Source organism: Psittacula echo (assembly GCF_963264785.1).
Source record: "Psittacula echo genome assembly, chromosome: 5".
Lineage (NCBI taxonomy): Eukaryota > Metazoa > Chordata > Aves > Psittaciformes > Psittacidae > Psittacula > Psittacula echo.
In genome coordinates, this window is record NC_137739.1 from 80467829 (window position 1) to 80484916 (window position 17088).

General features: G+C 54.2%; 1 protein-coding gene across 1 annotated transcript; it reads right to left on the reverse strand.

The window, feature by feature from the left end:
* Positions 1-9703: 9703 nt before the first annotated feature.
* Positions 9704-11209, reverse strand: LOC308221325 (inositol 1,4,5-trisphosphate receptor-interacting protein-like 1; the record flags this gene model as incomplete). Its single annotated transcript, XM_080618311.1, has 1 exon — positions 9704-11209. One exon carries the CDS (start codon positions 11207-11209, stop codon positions 9704-9706), a length of 1506 nt encoding a protein of 501 aa, XP_080474437.1.
* Between the last annotated feature and the right edge of the window lie 5879 nt (positions 11210-17088).

Genomic DNA, 17088 nt, shown 5'->3' on the forward strand with positions numbered 1-17088 from the left:
TGCACGAGGTTCTTCCTTTCCTTGCAGCATCCTGCACTCTGCCCTGCCTTTCCTTGCAGCGTCCTGCGCTCTGTCCTTCATCTCTCTCCTGCATGAGGTGGTCCTCGTCTGTCCTCAGCTGTGAACTCTGCAAACACGGCTCTGTGCGTGAAGACCACTTTCAGTGCCCCTAGAAGAAGAGCTGTGCTGTAAGCCGACGTCGCAGCTCCTCGAACTCACGCATTGCCTCCTCGTGGGCAGCCGGATCCTGCGCCAGATGCTGGAAGAGGTTGAATGGCTTGGCTCTTTGCAAGGCTGGGGGCAAGACGATCTCCTTGGGAATCTTCTCGTTCCCAAAGAAGAAGTGGTCGAGGCGTTTCTCCTCCAAGCAGCGGCACAGGTACCTCATGATATCACCCAGCCGCAGCAGGAAATGTGTCCTGCACCAGCCTGACAGGGGTGTGGTGGTCAGGAGGTGCATCACCACCGTCTTCAAGGTATAGCTGGAGAAGCCTGTGCCCGCCAGCATGCGGGTGCAGAGATGCAGGCAGCTGAGCAAGCTGTCGTCTGGGGTCTGATCGAACATCAGCCACAAGAACTTCGCCTCTGCCCGGGCGCAGCTCAGTGTCCAGGTTGTGCTTGGGGTGAAGATATCCTCTCTCGCCTGGCTGCTCATGAAGATGTCTGAGTCGCCCAGCTGCACGCCAAAGATCATCTCAACAAGCATGGTTCTCCCAGAGATATGTTTAATTGCCACTTTGCAGGAGCGTCTGGAGGGCAGCACAGTCAGAAGGTAGTAACGTAAACGTAACAGGCGCACGATTGCCTTGTTTTCCCTCACCAAATCCTGGAACCAGCGAGCAGTTTTCCGCACATCTAGATAGGAGCCAGTGCAGAGGGTGTGCAGGAGGCTGGGCTTCTGCTTCTTCCTGAGCGGCTCCTTGGGGTTGTGAAGGAAGCACAGCGCGCGCCTCACCGTCTGCTGAGCAGTGCATGTGCACTCCAGCTCCACACGGATGCGGGACTCGTTTGCCACGGTGCCTGGCTCCAGGCAGAAGGTGTGGCCACGGGAGGGCTTCAGGCGCACGAGCATACGGTAGACAGGCTCGTCTTCCTGGGGACTCCAGCAATCAAAGGCGCTGCCCACCCCGATGGCTGGTCCCAGCTCAGGGAAGAAACCCTTTGACAAGACATTGGACCGTTGGAGAGCAACAAGGAGGCTTTCCACCACCGCATCCACCAACTCGCTCCGGTTCCACAGTTCGCTCGCTGACCACTCGTTGCGCATTGCAATGTACGTCTCCAAATCTGCCGCATCGGCAGCATCTTCTTCTTCACTGTCTTCTGCACTGTCTTCTGCACTGTCTTCTTCACTGTCTTCTTCACTGTCTTCCTCTTCTTCACTGCCGATGCTGCTGCCCACCTCAGGGCTTCTTTTGCTAAAGCAGCAGCAGAGCCCGACAATCAGGAGGAGCAGGAAGCCAGCGGTCGCCCAGAAGGTCCAGTTCCACAAGGCGGCCGAGAGCAGGCCACTCCAGGTGACACCATTTTGCTCTGTGCTCTTCAACTCCTCGACCTGCTGCTGCTCCAGCTCCTGCACCATCCGAGCCATCTCCTTGATAAGCATCTCCGAACACAGCTGCATGCGGTCACGTGTGGCTTCATCCAGCTCATCACCCACCATGATTACGTTGGAGAATACGCTTTGCAGAACCCGGAGTAAGAGCTTTGTGAGAGCCATGGCCTGCAGGAGAAAGAAGGACTTCAGTGGGGCTGGGAGGGAGGGATGGAGGAAGGGAGCAATTGGCGGGGGGAGCGGGGACGGGAGCCGCAGAGAGCTGGGGACAGGCAGCAGAGGGAATGAGGCAGCTGCGAGGCAGCAAGGCCTGCGCCCAGGCCCCGTGGCAGCGGCAGCGTGCCCTGCCCAAGGAGCTCGCAGCCAGGGTTTCGATGCAGGCTGAGCATCCAGCCCCGGGGACCCACGTTTCTGCCCCGGCCCTTGTCCAGCCCAGCCTCCCCCCTGCGTGCGCACTCACTGCTGCCCCAGGCCGTACTGGGGCGGTGCTGCCTGCTGGCACCCTCATATCCATCCCCCATTGTGACTCATCCCCTCTGATGTCACAGGCGCCACGGGCGCACCGCAGTCCCGCCCGCCCAACCGCGGGCCAGCTAGTAAGCAGAATTTGGAGGGGAGTGAGAAGCAGGATCTCCATAACACAATAAAAATTATTCCCTGACTGCAGCCAGTTCCTGCAACTCTTGGCAGTGGTGGTACCTCTGCCGGGACACACCTCCCATGCCTTGCTGAATTAGAAATAGAACAGGGGGGACCGGATGGTTGAAACTCTGGCCAATCCCCCGGTTATAATGAAGCTGGGGAAGGAAGGCACATATGTAGAATTTCTAGTAGACACCGGGGCTACGTTTGCCGAGGTAAATCAACAGTTAGCTTTGATCGATAATGAATTTTTAAATGTGATTGGGGCGACAGGCCAGCAACAGAAGGTACCATACATGCAGCCTCTCCGATACAAAATGGGTAAAATGGTAGGAATGCATACATTTTTTATATATGCCAAATACCCCCAAATCATTCTTAGGAAGGGATCTATTAGAAAAATTGGAAGCAGAGATCAAGTTTAAAAATGGTGAAATACAAATTAGAGACAACGAATTAATCAAAATATTAAGTTCAGCTCTCATCCAGCCATAGGTAACAAAGCAGGTCCCCTTGGACATCTTGGATCGAGTCTATCCAGGAGTGTGGGCCAGCGGAATACCAGGGAAGGCAAAGCGTGCCAAACCACTCCAAGGAAGACTGAAGCCCAGGGCACCACCAGTAAGAAATTATAACACCCCCATTTTGCCAATCCGGAAAGAGGATGAGAAAAGCTATCGATTAATACAAGATGTAAGAGCTATCGATAAAATAGAGCTTTATTAATTTAGAACTTTATCCTGCAGCGGCCAACCCTTACACTTGGTTAACAAAATTAAGAGAGAATCTTGTGTGATTTACTGTTTTAGACTTATAAGACGCCTTCTTCTGCCTGCCCTTGGAGCCAGAGACCCAAAAGTTGGTTGCTTTTGAACGGAAATGGCCCAACATTCTTTGGAAGCCAACTGGCAAAAGACCTTGAAGACGGGACTGCACTGCCTGGGCAAGGAGTTTTGCTCCAGTGCGTGGACGACCTGTTGATAGCCACCGAAACCTTAAACACCTGTAAGGAATGGACGGGAAGCCTGTTAAATTCTCATGGACTTGAAGGATATAAGGTATCTCAGCAAAAGGCACAAACAATGAAGCAAGAAGTCACCTACCGGGGGTATGAGGTCTCAGGGGAGCAGCAGAAATTAGGACAAGAACGCAAAGAAATGACCTGCTAAACCCCTCCACCCCGGGACACTCAAGGAACTTGGGACATTTCTCGGGATGACAGGTTGCTGTCGACTCTGGATCTATAATTATGGTATATTAGTCAAACCCCTATAGCAGTTGCTGCAAACAGAAATGAGGAAATTGCAGTGGACTGGGGAAGCAAAACGGGCATTTAACGAATTAAAGAAGGAAATAATGAGGGCCTTGGCCCTTGGACTGCCAGACGTCACCAAACCCTTTTGGTTATTTTCACGTGAGAGACAAGGCATAACCCTAGAGGTCCTAGCTCAAGATACAGGACCCTATAAAAGGGCTGTAGCTTACTTCTCAACGCATCTAGATGAAGTAAGGAAAAGAACGGAGCACCTCCCGTATGAAGACAGGCTGAGAAAGTTGGGGGTCTTCAGCCTGGAGAAGAGAAGGCTGCGTGGTGACCTCACAGCACTCTGCCAGTATCTGAGGGGGGCATACAGGGATGCTGGAGACGGACGCCTCATCAAGGACTGTAGCAATAGGACAAGGGGTAATGCGCTCAAACTAAAACACGGGAAGTTCGGGTTAGATATAAGGAAGAAGTTCTTTGCTTTGGGGGTGGTGAGGAACTGGAACAGGTAGCTCAAAGAAGTGGTAAATGCTCCATCCCTGGCAGTGTTCAAGGCCAGGCGGGACAGAGTGCCGGGCGACATGGTCTGGCCTGAGGCGTTCCTGCCCATGGCGGAAGGCTTGGAACTAAATTATGTTAAGGTCCTTTCCAACTGTTACTGTTCTATGAATCTATGATTCTGTGGAGCTGACCATCAAGCACAGCCCCCATCAGCCTAACCATCAAGCAGAGCCCTTTCCATAGCCCACACCCTCACAGAAGCTGTGTGTCTTTGGGTGTAACATGAGAGATTTATTGGCATCTTTGCACAAGAGCAAGCTCCCAGAGGGAATGGACCCTCTCAAAGAGGAAGGGTGCTCACTGTCCAGGTAGTAACAGGAGTCTCTGTTGCCAGGCTCCTTTCCAGTGGGCTCTTCAGCTGCACCTGGGTCCCACTCCCCAGAGCGTGCTCTTGCTGTGGAGGAAAGGCGAGGCAGGAATCCCCACTGCCGATAGAGCAGCGTGTTCTCCGCGCCCAGCATGCTCAGTTCTGGGGCACCAGCTCCCCGGGGAGGGTCCAGCATGCGTAGATTCTCCGTTCAGACCCCAGTGAACACACGGGGGCACATCAGCGGTGCCTCTCGCTTGGTCCCTGCACAGCCGGAGCTGCCACCAAGAGTTTGGCCCATGTGGAATGCCATTCTGGCCGCAGCCAGTGAGAGAAGGAAGCAGGGGGAAAGTCATCTTTGTCGCCGCTGTAGTCGTCAGTGGCTGCTATGTCAAAACCATCCAGAAGAGAATGCTGCTGCTCTTGGCAGAGGTCCACTGCACGAGGTTCTTCCTTTCCTTGCAGCATCCTGCACTCTGCCCTGCCTTTCCTTGCAGCGTCCTGCGCTCTGTCCTTCATCTCTCTCCTGCATGAGGTGGTCCTCATCTGTCCTCAGCTGTGAACTCTGCAAACACGGCTCTGTGCGTGAAGACCACTTTCAGTGCCCCTAGAAGAAGAGCTGTGCTGTAAGCCGACGTCGCAGCTCCTCGAACTCACGCATTGCCTCCTCGTGGGCAGCCGGATCCTGCGCCAGATGCTGGAAGAGGTTGAATGGCTTGGCTCTTTGCAAGGCTGGGGGCAAGACGATCTCCTTGGGAATCTTCTCGTTCCCAAAGAAGAAGTGGTCGAGGCGTTTCTCCTCCAAGCAGCGGCACAGGTACCTCATGATATCACCCAGCCGCAGCAGGAAATGTGTCCTGCACCAGCCTGACAGGGGTGTGGTGGTCAGGAGGTGCATCACCACCGTCTTCAAGGTATAGCTGGAGAAGCCTGTGCCCGCCAGCATGCGGGTGCAGAGATGCAGGCAGCTGAGCAAGCTGTCGTCTGGGGTCTGATCGAACATCAGCCACAAGAACTTCGCCTCTGCCCGGGCGCAGCTCAGTGTCCAGGTTGTGCTTGGGGTGAAGATATCCTCTCTCGCCTGGCTGCTCATGAAGATGTCTGAGTCGCCCAGCTGCACGCCAAAGATCATCTCAACAAGCATGGTTCTCCCAGAGATATGTTTAATTGCCACTTTGCAGGAGCGTCTGGAGGGCAGCACAGTCAGAAGGTAGTAACGTAAACGTAACAGGCGCACGATTGCCTTGTTTTCCCTCACCAAATCCTGGAACCAGCGAGCAGTTTTCCGCACATCTAGATAGGAGCCAGTGCAGAGGGTGTGCAGGAGGCTGGGCTTCTGCTTCTTCCTGAGCGGCTCCTTGGGGTTGTGAAGGAAGCACAGCGCGCGCCTCACCGTCTGCTGAGCAGTGCATGTGCACTCCAGCTCCACACGGATGCGGGACTCGTTTGCCACGGTGCCTGGCTCCAGGCAGAAGGTGTGGCCACGGGAGGGCTTCAGGCGCACGAGCATACGGTAGACAGGCTCGTCTTCCTGGGGACTCCAGCAATCAAAGGCGCTGCCCACCCCGATGGCTGGTCCCAGCTCAGGGAAGAAACCCTTTGACAAGACATTGGACCGTTGGAGAGCAACAAGGAGGCTTTCCACCACCGCATCCACCAACTCGCTCCGGTTCCACAGTTCGCTCGCTGACCACTCGTTGCGCATTGCAATGTACGTCTCCAAATCTGCCGCATCGGCAGCATCTTCTTCTTCACTGTCTTCTGCACTGTCTTCTGCACTGTCTTCTTCACTGTCTTCTTCACTGTCTTCCTCTTCTTCACTGCCGATGCTGCTGCCCACCTCAGGGCTTCTTTTGCTAAAGCAGCAGCAGAGCCCGACAATCAGGAGGAGCAGGAAGCCAGCGGTCACCCAGAAGGTCCAGTTCCACAAGGCGGCCGAGAGCAGGCCACTCCAGGTGACACCATTTTGCTCTGTGCTCTTCAACTCCTCGACCTGCTGCTGCTCCAGCTCCTGCACCATCCGAGCCATCTCCTTGATAAGCATCTCCGAACACAGCTGCATGCGGTCACGTGTGGCTTCATCCAGCTCATCACCCACCATGATTACGTTGGAGAATACGCTTTGCAGAACCCGGAGTAAGAGCTTTGTGAGAGCCATGGCCTGCAGGAGAAAGAAGGACTTCAGTGGGGCTGGGAGGGAGGGATGGAGGAAGGGAGCAATTGGCGGGGGGAGCGGGGACGGGAGCCGCAGAGAGCTGGGGACAGGCAGCAGAGGGAATGAGGCAGCTGCGAGGCAGCAAGGCCTGCGCCCAGGCCCCGTGGCAGCGGCAGCGTGCCCTGCCCAAGGAGCTCGCAGCCAGGGTTTCGATGCAGGCTGAGCATCCAGCCCCGGGGACCCACGTTTCTGCCCCGGCCCTTGTCCAGCCCAGCCTCCCCCCTGCGTGCGCACTCACTGCTGCCCCAGGCCGTACTGGGGCGGTGCTGCCTGCTGGCACCCTCATATCCATCCCCCATTGTGACTCATCCCCTCTGATGTCACAGGCGCCACGGGCGCACCGCAGTCCCGCCCGCCCAACCGCGGGCCAGCTAGTAAGCAGAATTTGGAGGGGAGTGAGAAGCAGGATCTCCATAACACAATAAAAATTATTCCCTGACTGCAGCCAGTTCCTGCAACTCTTGGCAGTGGTGGTACCTCTGCCGGGACACACCTCCCATGCCTTGCTGAATTAGAAATAGAACAGGGGGGACCGGATGGTTGAAACTCTGGCCAATCCCCCGGTTATAATGAAGCTGGGGAAGGAAGGCACATATGTAGAATTTCTAGTAGACACCGGGGCTACGTTTGCCGAGGTAAATCAACAGTTAGCTTTGATCGATAATGAATTTTTAAATGTGATTGGGGCGACAGGCCAGCAACAGAAGGTACCATACATGCAGCCTCTCCGATACAAAATGGGTAAAATGGTAGGAATGCATACATTTTTTATATATGCCAAATACCCCCAAATCATTCTTAGGAAGGGATCTATTAGAAAAATTGGAAGCAGAGATCAAGTTTAAAAATGGTGAAATACAAATTAGAGACAACGAATTAATCAAAATATTAAGTTCAGCTCTCATCCAGCCATAGGTAACAAAGCAGGTCCCCTTGGACATCTTGGATCGAGTCTATCCAGGAGTGTGGGCCAGCGGAATACCAGGGAAGGCAAAGCGTGCCAAACCACTCCAAGGAAGACTGAAGCCCAGGGCACCACCAGTAAGAAATTATAACACCCCCATTTTGCCAATCCGGAAAGAGGATGAGAAAAGCTATCGATTAATACAAGATGTAAGAGCTATCGATAAAATAGAGCTTTATTAATTTAGAACTTTATCCTGCAGCGGCCAACCCTTACACTTGGTTAACAAAATTAAGAGAGAATCTTGTGTGATTTACTGTTTTAGACTTATAAGACGCCTTCTTCTGCCTGCCCTTGGAGCCAGAGACCCAAAAGTTGGTTGCTTTTGAACGGAAATGGCCCAACATTCTTTGGAAGCCAACTGGCAAAAGACCTTGAAGACGGGACTGCACTGCCTGGGCAAGGAGTTTTGCTCCAGTGCGTGGACGACCTGTTGATAGCCACCGAAACCTTAAACAGCTGTAAGGAATGGACGGGAAGCCTGTTAAATTCTCATGGACTTGAAGGATATAAGGTATCTCAGCAAAAGGCACAAACAATGAAGCAAGAAGTCACCTACCGGGGGTATGAGGTCTCAGGGGAGCAGCAGAAATTAGGACAAGAACGCAAAGAAATGACCTGCTAAACCCCTCCACCCCGGGACACTCAAGGAACTTGGGACATTTCTCGGGATGACCGGTTGCTGTCGACTCTGGATCTATAATTATGGTATATTAGTCAAACCCCTATAGCAGTTGCTGCAAACAGAAATGAGGAAATTGCAGTGGACTGGGGAAGCAAAACGGGCATTTAACGAATTAAAGAAGGAAATAATGAGGGCCTTGGCCCTTGGACTGCCAGACGTCACCAAACCCTTTTGGTTATTTTCACGTGAGAGACAAGGCATAACCCTAGAGGTCCTAGCTCAAGATACAGGACCCTATAAAAGGGCTGTAGCTTACTTCTCAACGCATCTAGATGAAGTAAGGAAAAGAACGGAGCACCTCCCGTATGAAGACAGGCTGAGAAAGTTGGGGGTCTTCAGCCTGGAGAAGAGAAGGCTGCGTGGTGACCTCACAGCACTCTGCCAGTATCTGAGGGGGGCATACAGGGATGCTGGAGACGGACGCCTCATCAAGGACTGTAGCAATAGGACAAGGGGTAATGCGCTCAAACTAAAACACGGGAAGTTCGGGTTAGATATAAGGAAGAAGTTCTTTGCTTTGGGGGTGGTGAGGAACTGGAACAGGTAGCTCAAAGAAGTGGTAAATGCTCCATCCCTGGCAGTGTTCAAGGCCAGGCGGGACAGAGTGCCGGGCGACATGGTCTGGCCTGAGGCGTTCCTGCCCATGGCGGAAGGCTTGGAACTAAATTATGTTAAGGTCCTTTCCGACTGTTACTGTTCTATGAATCTATGATTCTGTGGAGCTGACCATCAAGCACAGCCCCCATCAGCCTAACCATCAAGCAGAGCCCTTTCCGTAGCCCACACCCTCACAGAAGCTGTGTGTCTTTGGGTGTAACATGAGAGATTTATTGGCATCTTTGCACAAGAGCAAGCTCCCAGAGGGAATGGACCCTCTCAAAGAGGAAGGGTGCTCGCTGTCCCGGTAGTAACAGGAGTCTCTGTTGCCAGGCTCCTTTCCAGTGGGCTCTTCAGCTGCACCTGGGTCCCACTCCCCAGAGCGTGCTCTTGCTGTGGAGGAAAGGCGAGGCAGGAATTCCCACTGCCGATAGAGCAGCGTGTTCTCCGCGCCCAGCATGCTCAGTTCTGGGGCACCAGCTCCCCGGGGAGGGTCCAGCATGCGTAGATTCTCCGTCCAGACCCCAGTGAACACACGGGGGCACATCAGCGGTGCCTCTCGCTTGGTCCCTGCACAGCCGGAGCTGCCACCAAGAGTTTGGCCCATGTGGAATGCCATTCTGGCCGCAGCCAGTGAGAGAAGGAAGCAGGGGGAAAGTCATCTTTGTCGCCGCTGTAGTCGTCAGTGGCTGCTATGTCAAAACCATCCAGAAGAGAATGCTGCTGCTCTTGGCAGAGATCCACTGCACGAGGTTCTTCCTTTCCTTGCAGCATCCTGCACTCTGCCCTGCCTTTCCTTGCAGCGTCCTGCGCTCTGTCCTTCATCTCTCTCCTGCATGAGGTGGTCCTCGTCTGTCCTCAGCTGTGAACTCTGCAAACACGGCTCTGTGCGTGAAGACCACTTTCAGTGCCCCTAGAAGAAGAGCTGTGCTGTAAGCCGACGTCGCAGCTCCTCGAACTCACGCATTGCCTCCTCGTGGGCAGCCGGATCCTGCGCCAGATGCTGGAAGAGGTTGAATGGCTTGGCTCTTTGCAAGGCTGGGGGCAAGACGATCTCCTTGGGAATCTTCTCGTTCCCAAAGAAGAAGTGGTCGAGGCGTTTCTCCTCCAAGCAGCGGCACAGGTACCGCATGATATCACCCAGCCGCAGCAGGAAATGTGTCCTGCACCAGCCTGACAGGGGTGTGGTGGTCAGGAGGTGCATCACCACCGTCTTCAAGGTATAGCTGGAGAAGCCTGTGCCCGCCAGCATGCGGGTGCAGAGATGCAGGCAGCTGAGCAAGCTGTCATCTGGGGTCTGATCGAACATCAGCCACAAGAACTTCGCCTCTGCCCGGGCGCAGCTCAGTGTCCAGGTTGTGCTTGGGGTGAAGATATCCTCTCTCGCCTGGCTGCTCATGAAGATGTCTGAGTCGCCCAGCTGCACGCCAAAGATCATCTCAACAAGCATGGTTCTCCCAGAGATATGTTTAATTGCCACTTTGCAGGAGCGTCTGGAGGGCAGCACAGTCAGAAGGTAGTAACGTAAACGTAACAGGCGCACGATTGCCTTGTTTTCCCTCACCAAATCCTGGAACCAGCGAGCAGTTTTCCGCACATCTAGATAGGAGCCAGTGCAGAGGGTGTGCAGGAGGCTGGGCTTCTGCTTCTTCCTGAGCGGCTCCTTGGGGTTGTGAAGGAAGCACAGCGCGCGCCTCACCGTCTGCTGAGCAGTGCATGTGCACTCCAGCTCCACACGGATGCGGGACTCGTTTGCCACGGTGCCTGGCTCCAGGCAGAAGGTGTGGCCACGGGAGGGCTTCAGGCGCACGAGCATACGGTAGACAGGCTCGTCTTCCTGGGGACTCCAGCAATCAAAGGCGCTGCCCACCCCAATGGCTGGTCCCAGGTCAGGGAAGAAACCCTTTGACAAGACATTGGACCGTTGGAGAGCAACAAGGAGGCTTTCCACCACCGCATCCACCAACTCGCTCCGGTTCCACAGTTCGCTCGCTGACCACTCGTTGCGCATTGCAATGTACGTCTCCAAATCCGCCGCATCGGCAGCATCTTCTTCTTCACTGTCTTCTGCACTGTCTTCTGCACTGTCTTCTTCGCTGTCTTCTTCGCTGTCTTCTTCACTGTCTTCCTCCTCTTCACTGCTGATGCTGCTGCCCACCTCAGGGCTTCTTTTGCTAAAGCAGCAGCAGAGCCCGACAATCAGGAGGAGCAGGAAGCCAGCGGTCGCCCAGAAGGTCCAGTTCCACAAGGCGGCCGAGAGCAGGCCACTCCAGGTGACACCATTTTGCTCTGTGCTCTTCAACTCCTCGACCTGCCGCTGCTCCAGCTCCTGCACCATCCGAGCCATCTCCTTGATAAGCATCTCCGAACACAGCTGCATGCGGTCACGTGTGGCTTCATCCAGCTCATCACCCACCATGATTACGTTGGAGAATACGCTTTGCAGAACCCGGAGTAAGAGCTTTGTGAGAGCCATGGCCTGCAGGAGAAAGAAGGACTTCAGTGGGGCTGGGAGGGAGGGATGGAGGAAGGGAGCAATTGGCGGGGGGAGCGGGGACGGGAGCCGCAGAGAGCTGGGGACAGGCAGCAGAGGGAACGAGGCAGCTGCGAGGCAGCAAGGCCTGCGCCCAAGCCCCGTGGCAGCGGCAGCGTGCCCTGCCCAAGGAGCTCGCAGCCAGGGTTTCGATGCAGGCTGAGCATCCACCCCCAGGGACCCACGTTTCTGCCCCGGCCCTTGTCCAGCCCAGCCTCCCCCCTGCGTGCGCACTCACTGCTGCCCCAGGCCGTACTGGGGCGGTGCTGCCTGCTGGCACCCTCATATCCATCCCCCATTGTGACTCATCCCCTCTGATGTCACAGGCGCCACGGGCGCACCGCAGTCCCGCCCGCCCAACCGCGGGCCAGCTAGTAAGCAGAATTTGGAGGGGAGTGAGAAGCAGGATCTCCATAACACAATAAAAATTATTCCCTGAATGCAGCCAGTTCCTGCAACTCTTGGCAGTGGTGGTACCTCTGCCGGGACACACCTCCCATGCCTTGCTGAATTAGAAATAGAACAGGGGGGACCGGATGGTTGAAACTCTGGCCAATCCCCCGGTTATAATGAAGCTGGGGAAGGAAGGCACATATGTAGAATTTCTAGTAGACACCGGGGCTACGTTTGCCGAGGTAAATCAACAGTTAGCTTTGATCGATAATGAATTTTTAAATGTGATTGGGGCGACAGGCCAGCAACAGAAGGTACCATACATGCAGCCTCTCCGATACAAAATGGGTAAAATGGTAGGGATGCATACATTTTTTATATATGCCAAATACCCCCAAATCATTCTTAGGAAGGGATCTATTAGAAAAATTGGAAGCAGAGATCAAGTTTAAAAATGGTGAAATACAAATTAGAGACAACGAATTAATCAAAATATTAAGTTCAGCTCTCATCCAGCCGTAGGTAACAAAGCAGGTCCCCTTGGACATCTTGGATCGAGTCTATCCAGGAGTGTGGGCCAGCGGAATACCAGGGAAGGCAAAGCGTGCCAAACCACTCCAAGGAAGACTGAAGCCCAGGGCACCACCGGTAAGAAAATATAACACCCCCATTTTGCCAATCCGGAAAGAGGATGAGAAAAGCTATCGATTAATACAAGATGTAAGAGCTATCGATAAAATAGAGCTTTATTAATTTAGAACTTTATCCTGCAGCGGCCAACCCTTACACTTGGTTAACAAAATTAAGAGAGAATCTTGTGTGATTTACTGTTTTAGACTTATAAGACGCCTTCTTCTGCCTGCCCTTGGAGCCAGAGACCCAAAAGTTGGTTGCTTTTGAACGGAAATGGCCCAACATTCTTTGGAAACCAACTGGCAAAAGACCTTGAAGACGGGACTGCACCGCCTGGGCAAGGAGTTTTGCTCCAGTGCGTGGACGACCTGTTGATAGCCACCGAAACCTTAAACAGCTGTAAGGAATGGACGGGAAGCCTGTTAAATTCTCATGGACTTGAAGGATATAAGGTATCTCAGCAAAAGGCACAAACAATGAAGCAAGGAGTCACCTACCGGGGGTATGAGGTCTCAGGGGAGCAGCAGAAATTAGGACAAGAACGCAAAGAAATGACCTGCTAAACCCCTCCACCCCGGGACACTCAAGGAACTTGGGACATTTCTCGGGATGACAGGTTGCTGTCGACTCTGGATCTATAATTATGGTATATTAGTCAAACCCCTATAGCAGTTGCTGCAAACAGAAATGAGGAAATTGCAGTGGACTGGGGAAGCAAAACGGGCATTTAACGAATTAAAGAAGGAAATAATGAGGGCCTTGGCCCTTGGACTGCCAGACGTCACCAAACCCTTTTGGTTATTTTCACGTGAGAGACAAGGCATAACCCTAGGGGTCCTAGCTCAAGATACAGGACCCTATAAAAGGGCTGTAGCTTACTTCTCAACGCATCTAGATGAAGTAAGGAAAAGAACAGAGCACCTCCCGTATGAAGACAGGCTGAGAAAGTTGGGGGTCTTCAGCCTGGAGAAGAGAAGGCTGCGTGGTGACCTCACAGCACTCTGCCAGTATCTGAGGGGGGCATACAGGGATGCTGGAGACGGACGCCTCATCAAGGACTGTAGCAATAGGACAAGGGGTAATGCGCTCAAACTAAAACACGGGAAGTTCGGGTTAGATATAAGGAAGAACTTCTTTGCTTTGGGGGTGGTGAGGAACTGGAACAGGTAGCTCAAAGAAGTGGTAAATGCTCCATCCCTGGCAGTGTTCAAGGCCAGGCGGGACAGAGTGCCGGGCGACATGGTCTGGCCTGAGGCGTTCCTGCCCATGGCGGAAGGCTTGGAACTAAATTATGTTAAGGTCCTTTCCGACTGTTACTGTTCTATGAATCTATGATTCTGTGGAGCTGACCATCAAGCACAGCCCCCATCAGCCTAACCATCAAGCAGAGCCCTTTCCGTAGCCCACACCCTCACAGAAGCTGTGTGTCTTTGGGTGTAACATGAGAGATTTATTGGCATCTTTGCACAAGAGCAAGCTCCCAGAGGGAATGGACCCTCTCAAAGAGGAAGGGTGCTCACTGTCCAGGTAGTAACAGGAGTCTCTGTTGCCAGGCTCCTTTCCAGTGGGCTCTTCAGCTGCACCTGGGTCCCACTCCCCAGAGCGTGCTCTTGCTGTGGAGGAAAGGCGAGGCAGGAATCCCCACTGCTGATAGAGCAGCGTGTTCTCCGCGCCCAGCATGCTCAGTTCTGGGGCACCAGCTCCCCGGGGAGGGTCCAGCATGCGTAGATTCTCCGTCCAGACCCCAGTGAACACACGGGGGCACATCAGCGGTGCCTCTCGCTTGGTCCCTGCACAGCCGGAGCTGCCACCAAGAGTTTGGCCCATGTGGAATGCCATTCTGGCCGCAGCCAGTGAGAGAAGGAAGCAGGGGGAAAGTCATCTTTGTCGCCGCTGTAGTCGTCAGTGGCTGCTATGTCAAAACCATCCAGAAGAGAATGCTGCTGCTCTTGGCAGAGGTCCACTGCACGAGGTTCTTCCTTTCCTTGCAGCATCCTGCACTCTGCCCTGCCTTTCCTTGCAGCGTCCTGCGCTCTGTCCTTCATCTCTCTCCTGCATGAGGTGGTCCTCGTCTGTCCTTAGCTGTGAACTCTGCAAACACGGCTCTGTGCGTGAAGACCACTTTCAGTGCCCCTAGAAGAAGAGCTGTGCTGTAAGCCGACGTCGCAGCTCCTCGAACTCACGCATTGCCTCCTCGTGGGCAGCCGGATCCTGCGCCAGATGCTGGAAGAGGTTGAATGGCTTGGCTCTTTGCAAGGCTGGGGGCAAGACGATCTCCTTGGGAATCTTCTCGTTCCCAAAGAAGAAGTGGTCGAGGCGTTTCTCCTCCAAGCAGCGGCACAGGTACCTCATGATATCACCCAGCCGCAGCAGGAAATGTGTCCTGCACCAGCCTGACAGGGGTGTGGTGGTCAGGAGGTGCATCACCACCGTCTTCAAGGTGTAGCTGGAGAAGCCTGTGCCCGCCAGCATGCGGGTGCAGAGATGCAGGCAGCTGAGCAAGCTGTCGTCTGGGGTCTGATCGAACATCAGCCACAAGAACTTCGCCTCTGCCCGGGCGCAGCTCAGTGTCCAGGTTGTGCTTGGGGTGAAGATATCCTCTCTCGCCTGGCTGCTCATGAAGATGTCTGAGTCGCCCAGCTGCACGCCAAAGATCATCTCAACAAGCATGGTTCTCCCAGAGATATGTTTAATTGCCACTTTGCAGGAGCGTCTGGAGGGCAGCACAGTCAGAAGGTAGTAACGTAAACGTAACAGGCGCACGATTGCCTTGTTTTCCCTCACCAAATCCTGGAACCAGCGAGCAGTTTTCTGCACATCTAAATAGGAGCCAGTGCAGAGGGTGTGCAGGAGGCTGGGCTTCTGCTTCTTCCTGAGCGGCTCCTTGGGGTTGTGAAGGAAGCACAGCGCGCGCCTCACCGTCTGCTGAGCAGTGCATGTGCACTCCAGCTCCACACGGATGCGGGACTCGTTTGCCACGGTGCCTGGCTCCAGGCAGAAGGTGTGGCCACGGGAGGGCTTCAGGCGCACGAGCATACGGTAGACAGGCTCGTCTTCCTGGGGACTCCAGCAATCAAAGGCGCTGCCCACCCCGATGGCTGGTCCCAGCTCAGGGAAGAAACCCTTTGACAAGACATTGGACCGTTGGAGAGCAACAAGGAGGCTTTCCACCACCGCATCCACCAACTCGCTCCGGTTCCACAGTTCGCTCGCTGACCACTCGTTGCGCATTGCAATGTACGTCTCCAAATCTGCCGCATCGGCAGCATCTTCTTCTTCACTGTCTTCTGCACTGTCTTCTTCACTGTCTTCTTCACTGTCTTCTTCACTGTCTTCCTCTTCTTCACTGCTGATGCTGCTGCCCACCTCAGGGCTTCTTTTGCTAAAGCAGCAGCAGAGCCCGACAATCAGGAGGAGCAGGAAGCCAGCGGTCGCCCAGAAGGTCCAGTTCCACAAGGCGGCCGAGAGTAGGCCACTCCAGGTGACACCATTTTGCTCTGTGCTCTTCAACTCCTCGACCTGCTGCTGCTCCAGCTCCTGCACCATCCGAGCCATCTCCTTGATAAGCATCTCCGAACACAGCTGCATGCGGTCACGTGTGGCTTCATCCAGCTCATCACCCACCATGATTACGTTGGAGAATACGCTTTGCAGAACCCGGAGTAAGAGCTTTGTGAGAGCCATGGCCTGCAGGAGAAAGAAGGACTTCAGTGGGGCTGGGAGGGAGGGATGGAGGAAGGGAGCAATTGGCGGGGGGAGCGGGGACGGGAGCCGCAGAGAGCTGGGGACAGGCAGCAGAGGGAACGAGGCAGCTGCGAGGCAGCAAGGCCTGCGCCCAAGCCCCGTGGCAGCGGCAGCGTGCCCTGCCCAAGGAGCTCGCAGCCAGGGTTTCGATGCAGGCTTGAGCATCCACCCCCGGGGACCCACGTTTCTGCCCCGGCCCTTGTCCAGCCCAGCCTCCCCCCTGCGTGCGCACTCACTGCTGCCCCAGGCCGTACTGGGGCGGTGCTGCCTGCTGGCACCCTCATATCCATCCCCCATTGTGACTCATCTCCTCTGATGTCACAGGCGCCACGGGCGCACCGCAGTCCCGCCCGCCCAACCGCGGGCCAGCTAGTAAGCAGAATTTGGAGGGGAGTGAGAAGCAGGATCTCCATAACACAATAAAAATTATTCCCTGAATGCAGCCAGTTCCTGCAACTCTTGGCAGTGGTGGTACCTCTGCCGGGACACACCTCCCATGCCTTGCTGAATTAGAAATAGAACAGGGGGGACCGGATGGTTGAAACTCTGGCCAATCCCCCGGTTATAATGAAGCTGGGGAAGGAAGGCACATATGTAGAATTTCTAGTAGACACCGGGGCTACGTTTGCCGAGGTAAATCAACAGTTAGCTTTGATCGATAATGAATTTTTAAATGTGATTGGGGCGACAGGCCAGCAACAGAAGGTACCATACATGCAGCCTCTCCGATACAAAATGGGTAAAATGGTAGGAATGCATACATTTCTTATATATGCCAAATACCCCCAAATCATTCTTAGGAAGGGATCTATTAGAAAAATTGGAAGCAGAGATCAAGTTTAAAAATGGTGAAATACAAATTAAAGTTAGAGACAACGAACGAATTAATCAAAATATTAAGTTCAGCTCTCATCCAGCCATAGGTAACAAAGCAGGTCCCCTTGGACATCTTGGATCGAGTCTATCCAGGAGTGTGGGCCAGCGGAATACCAGGG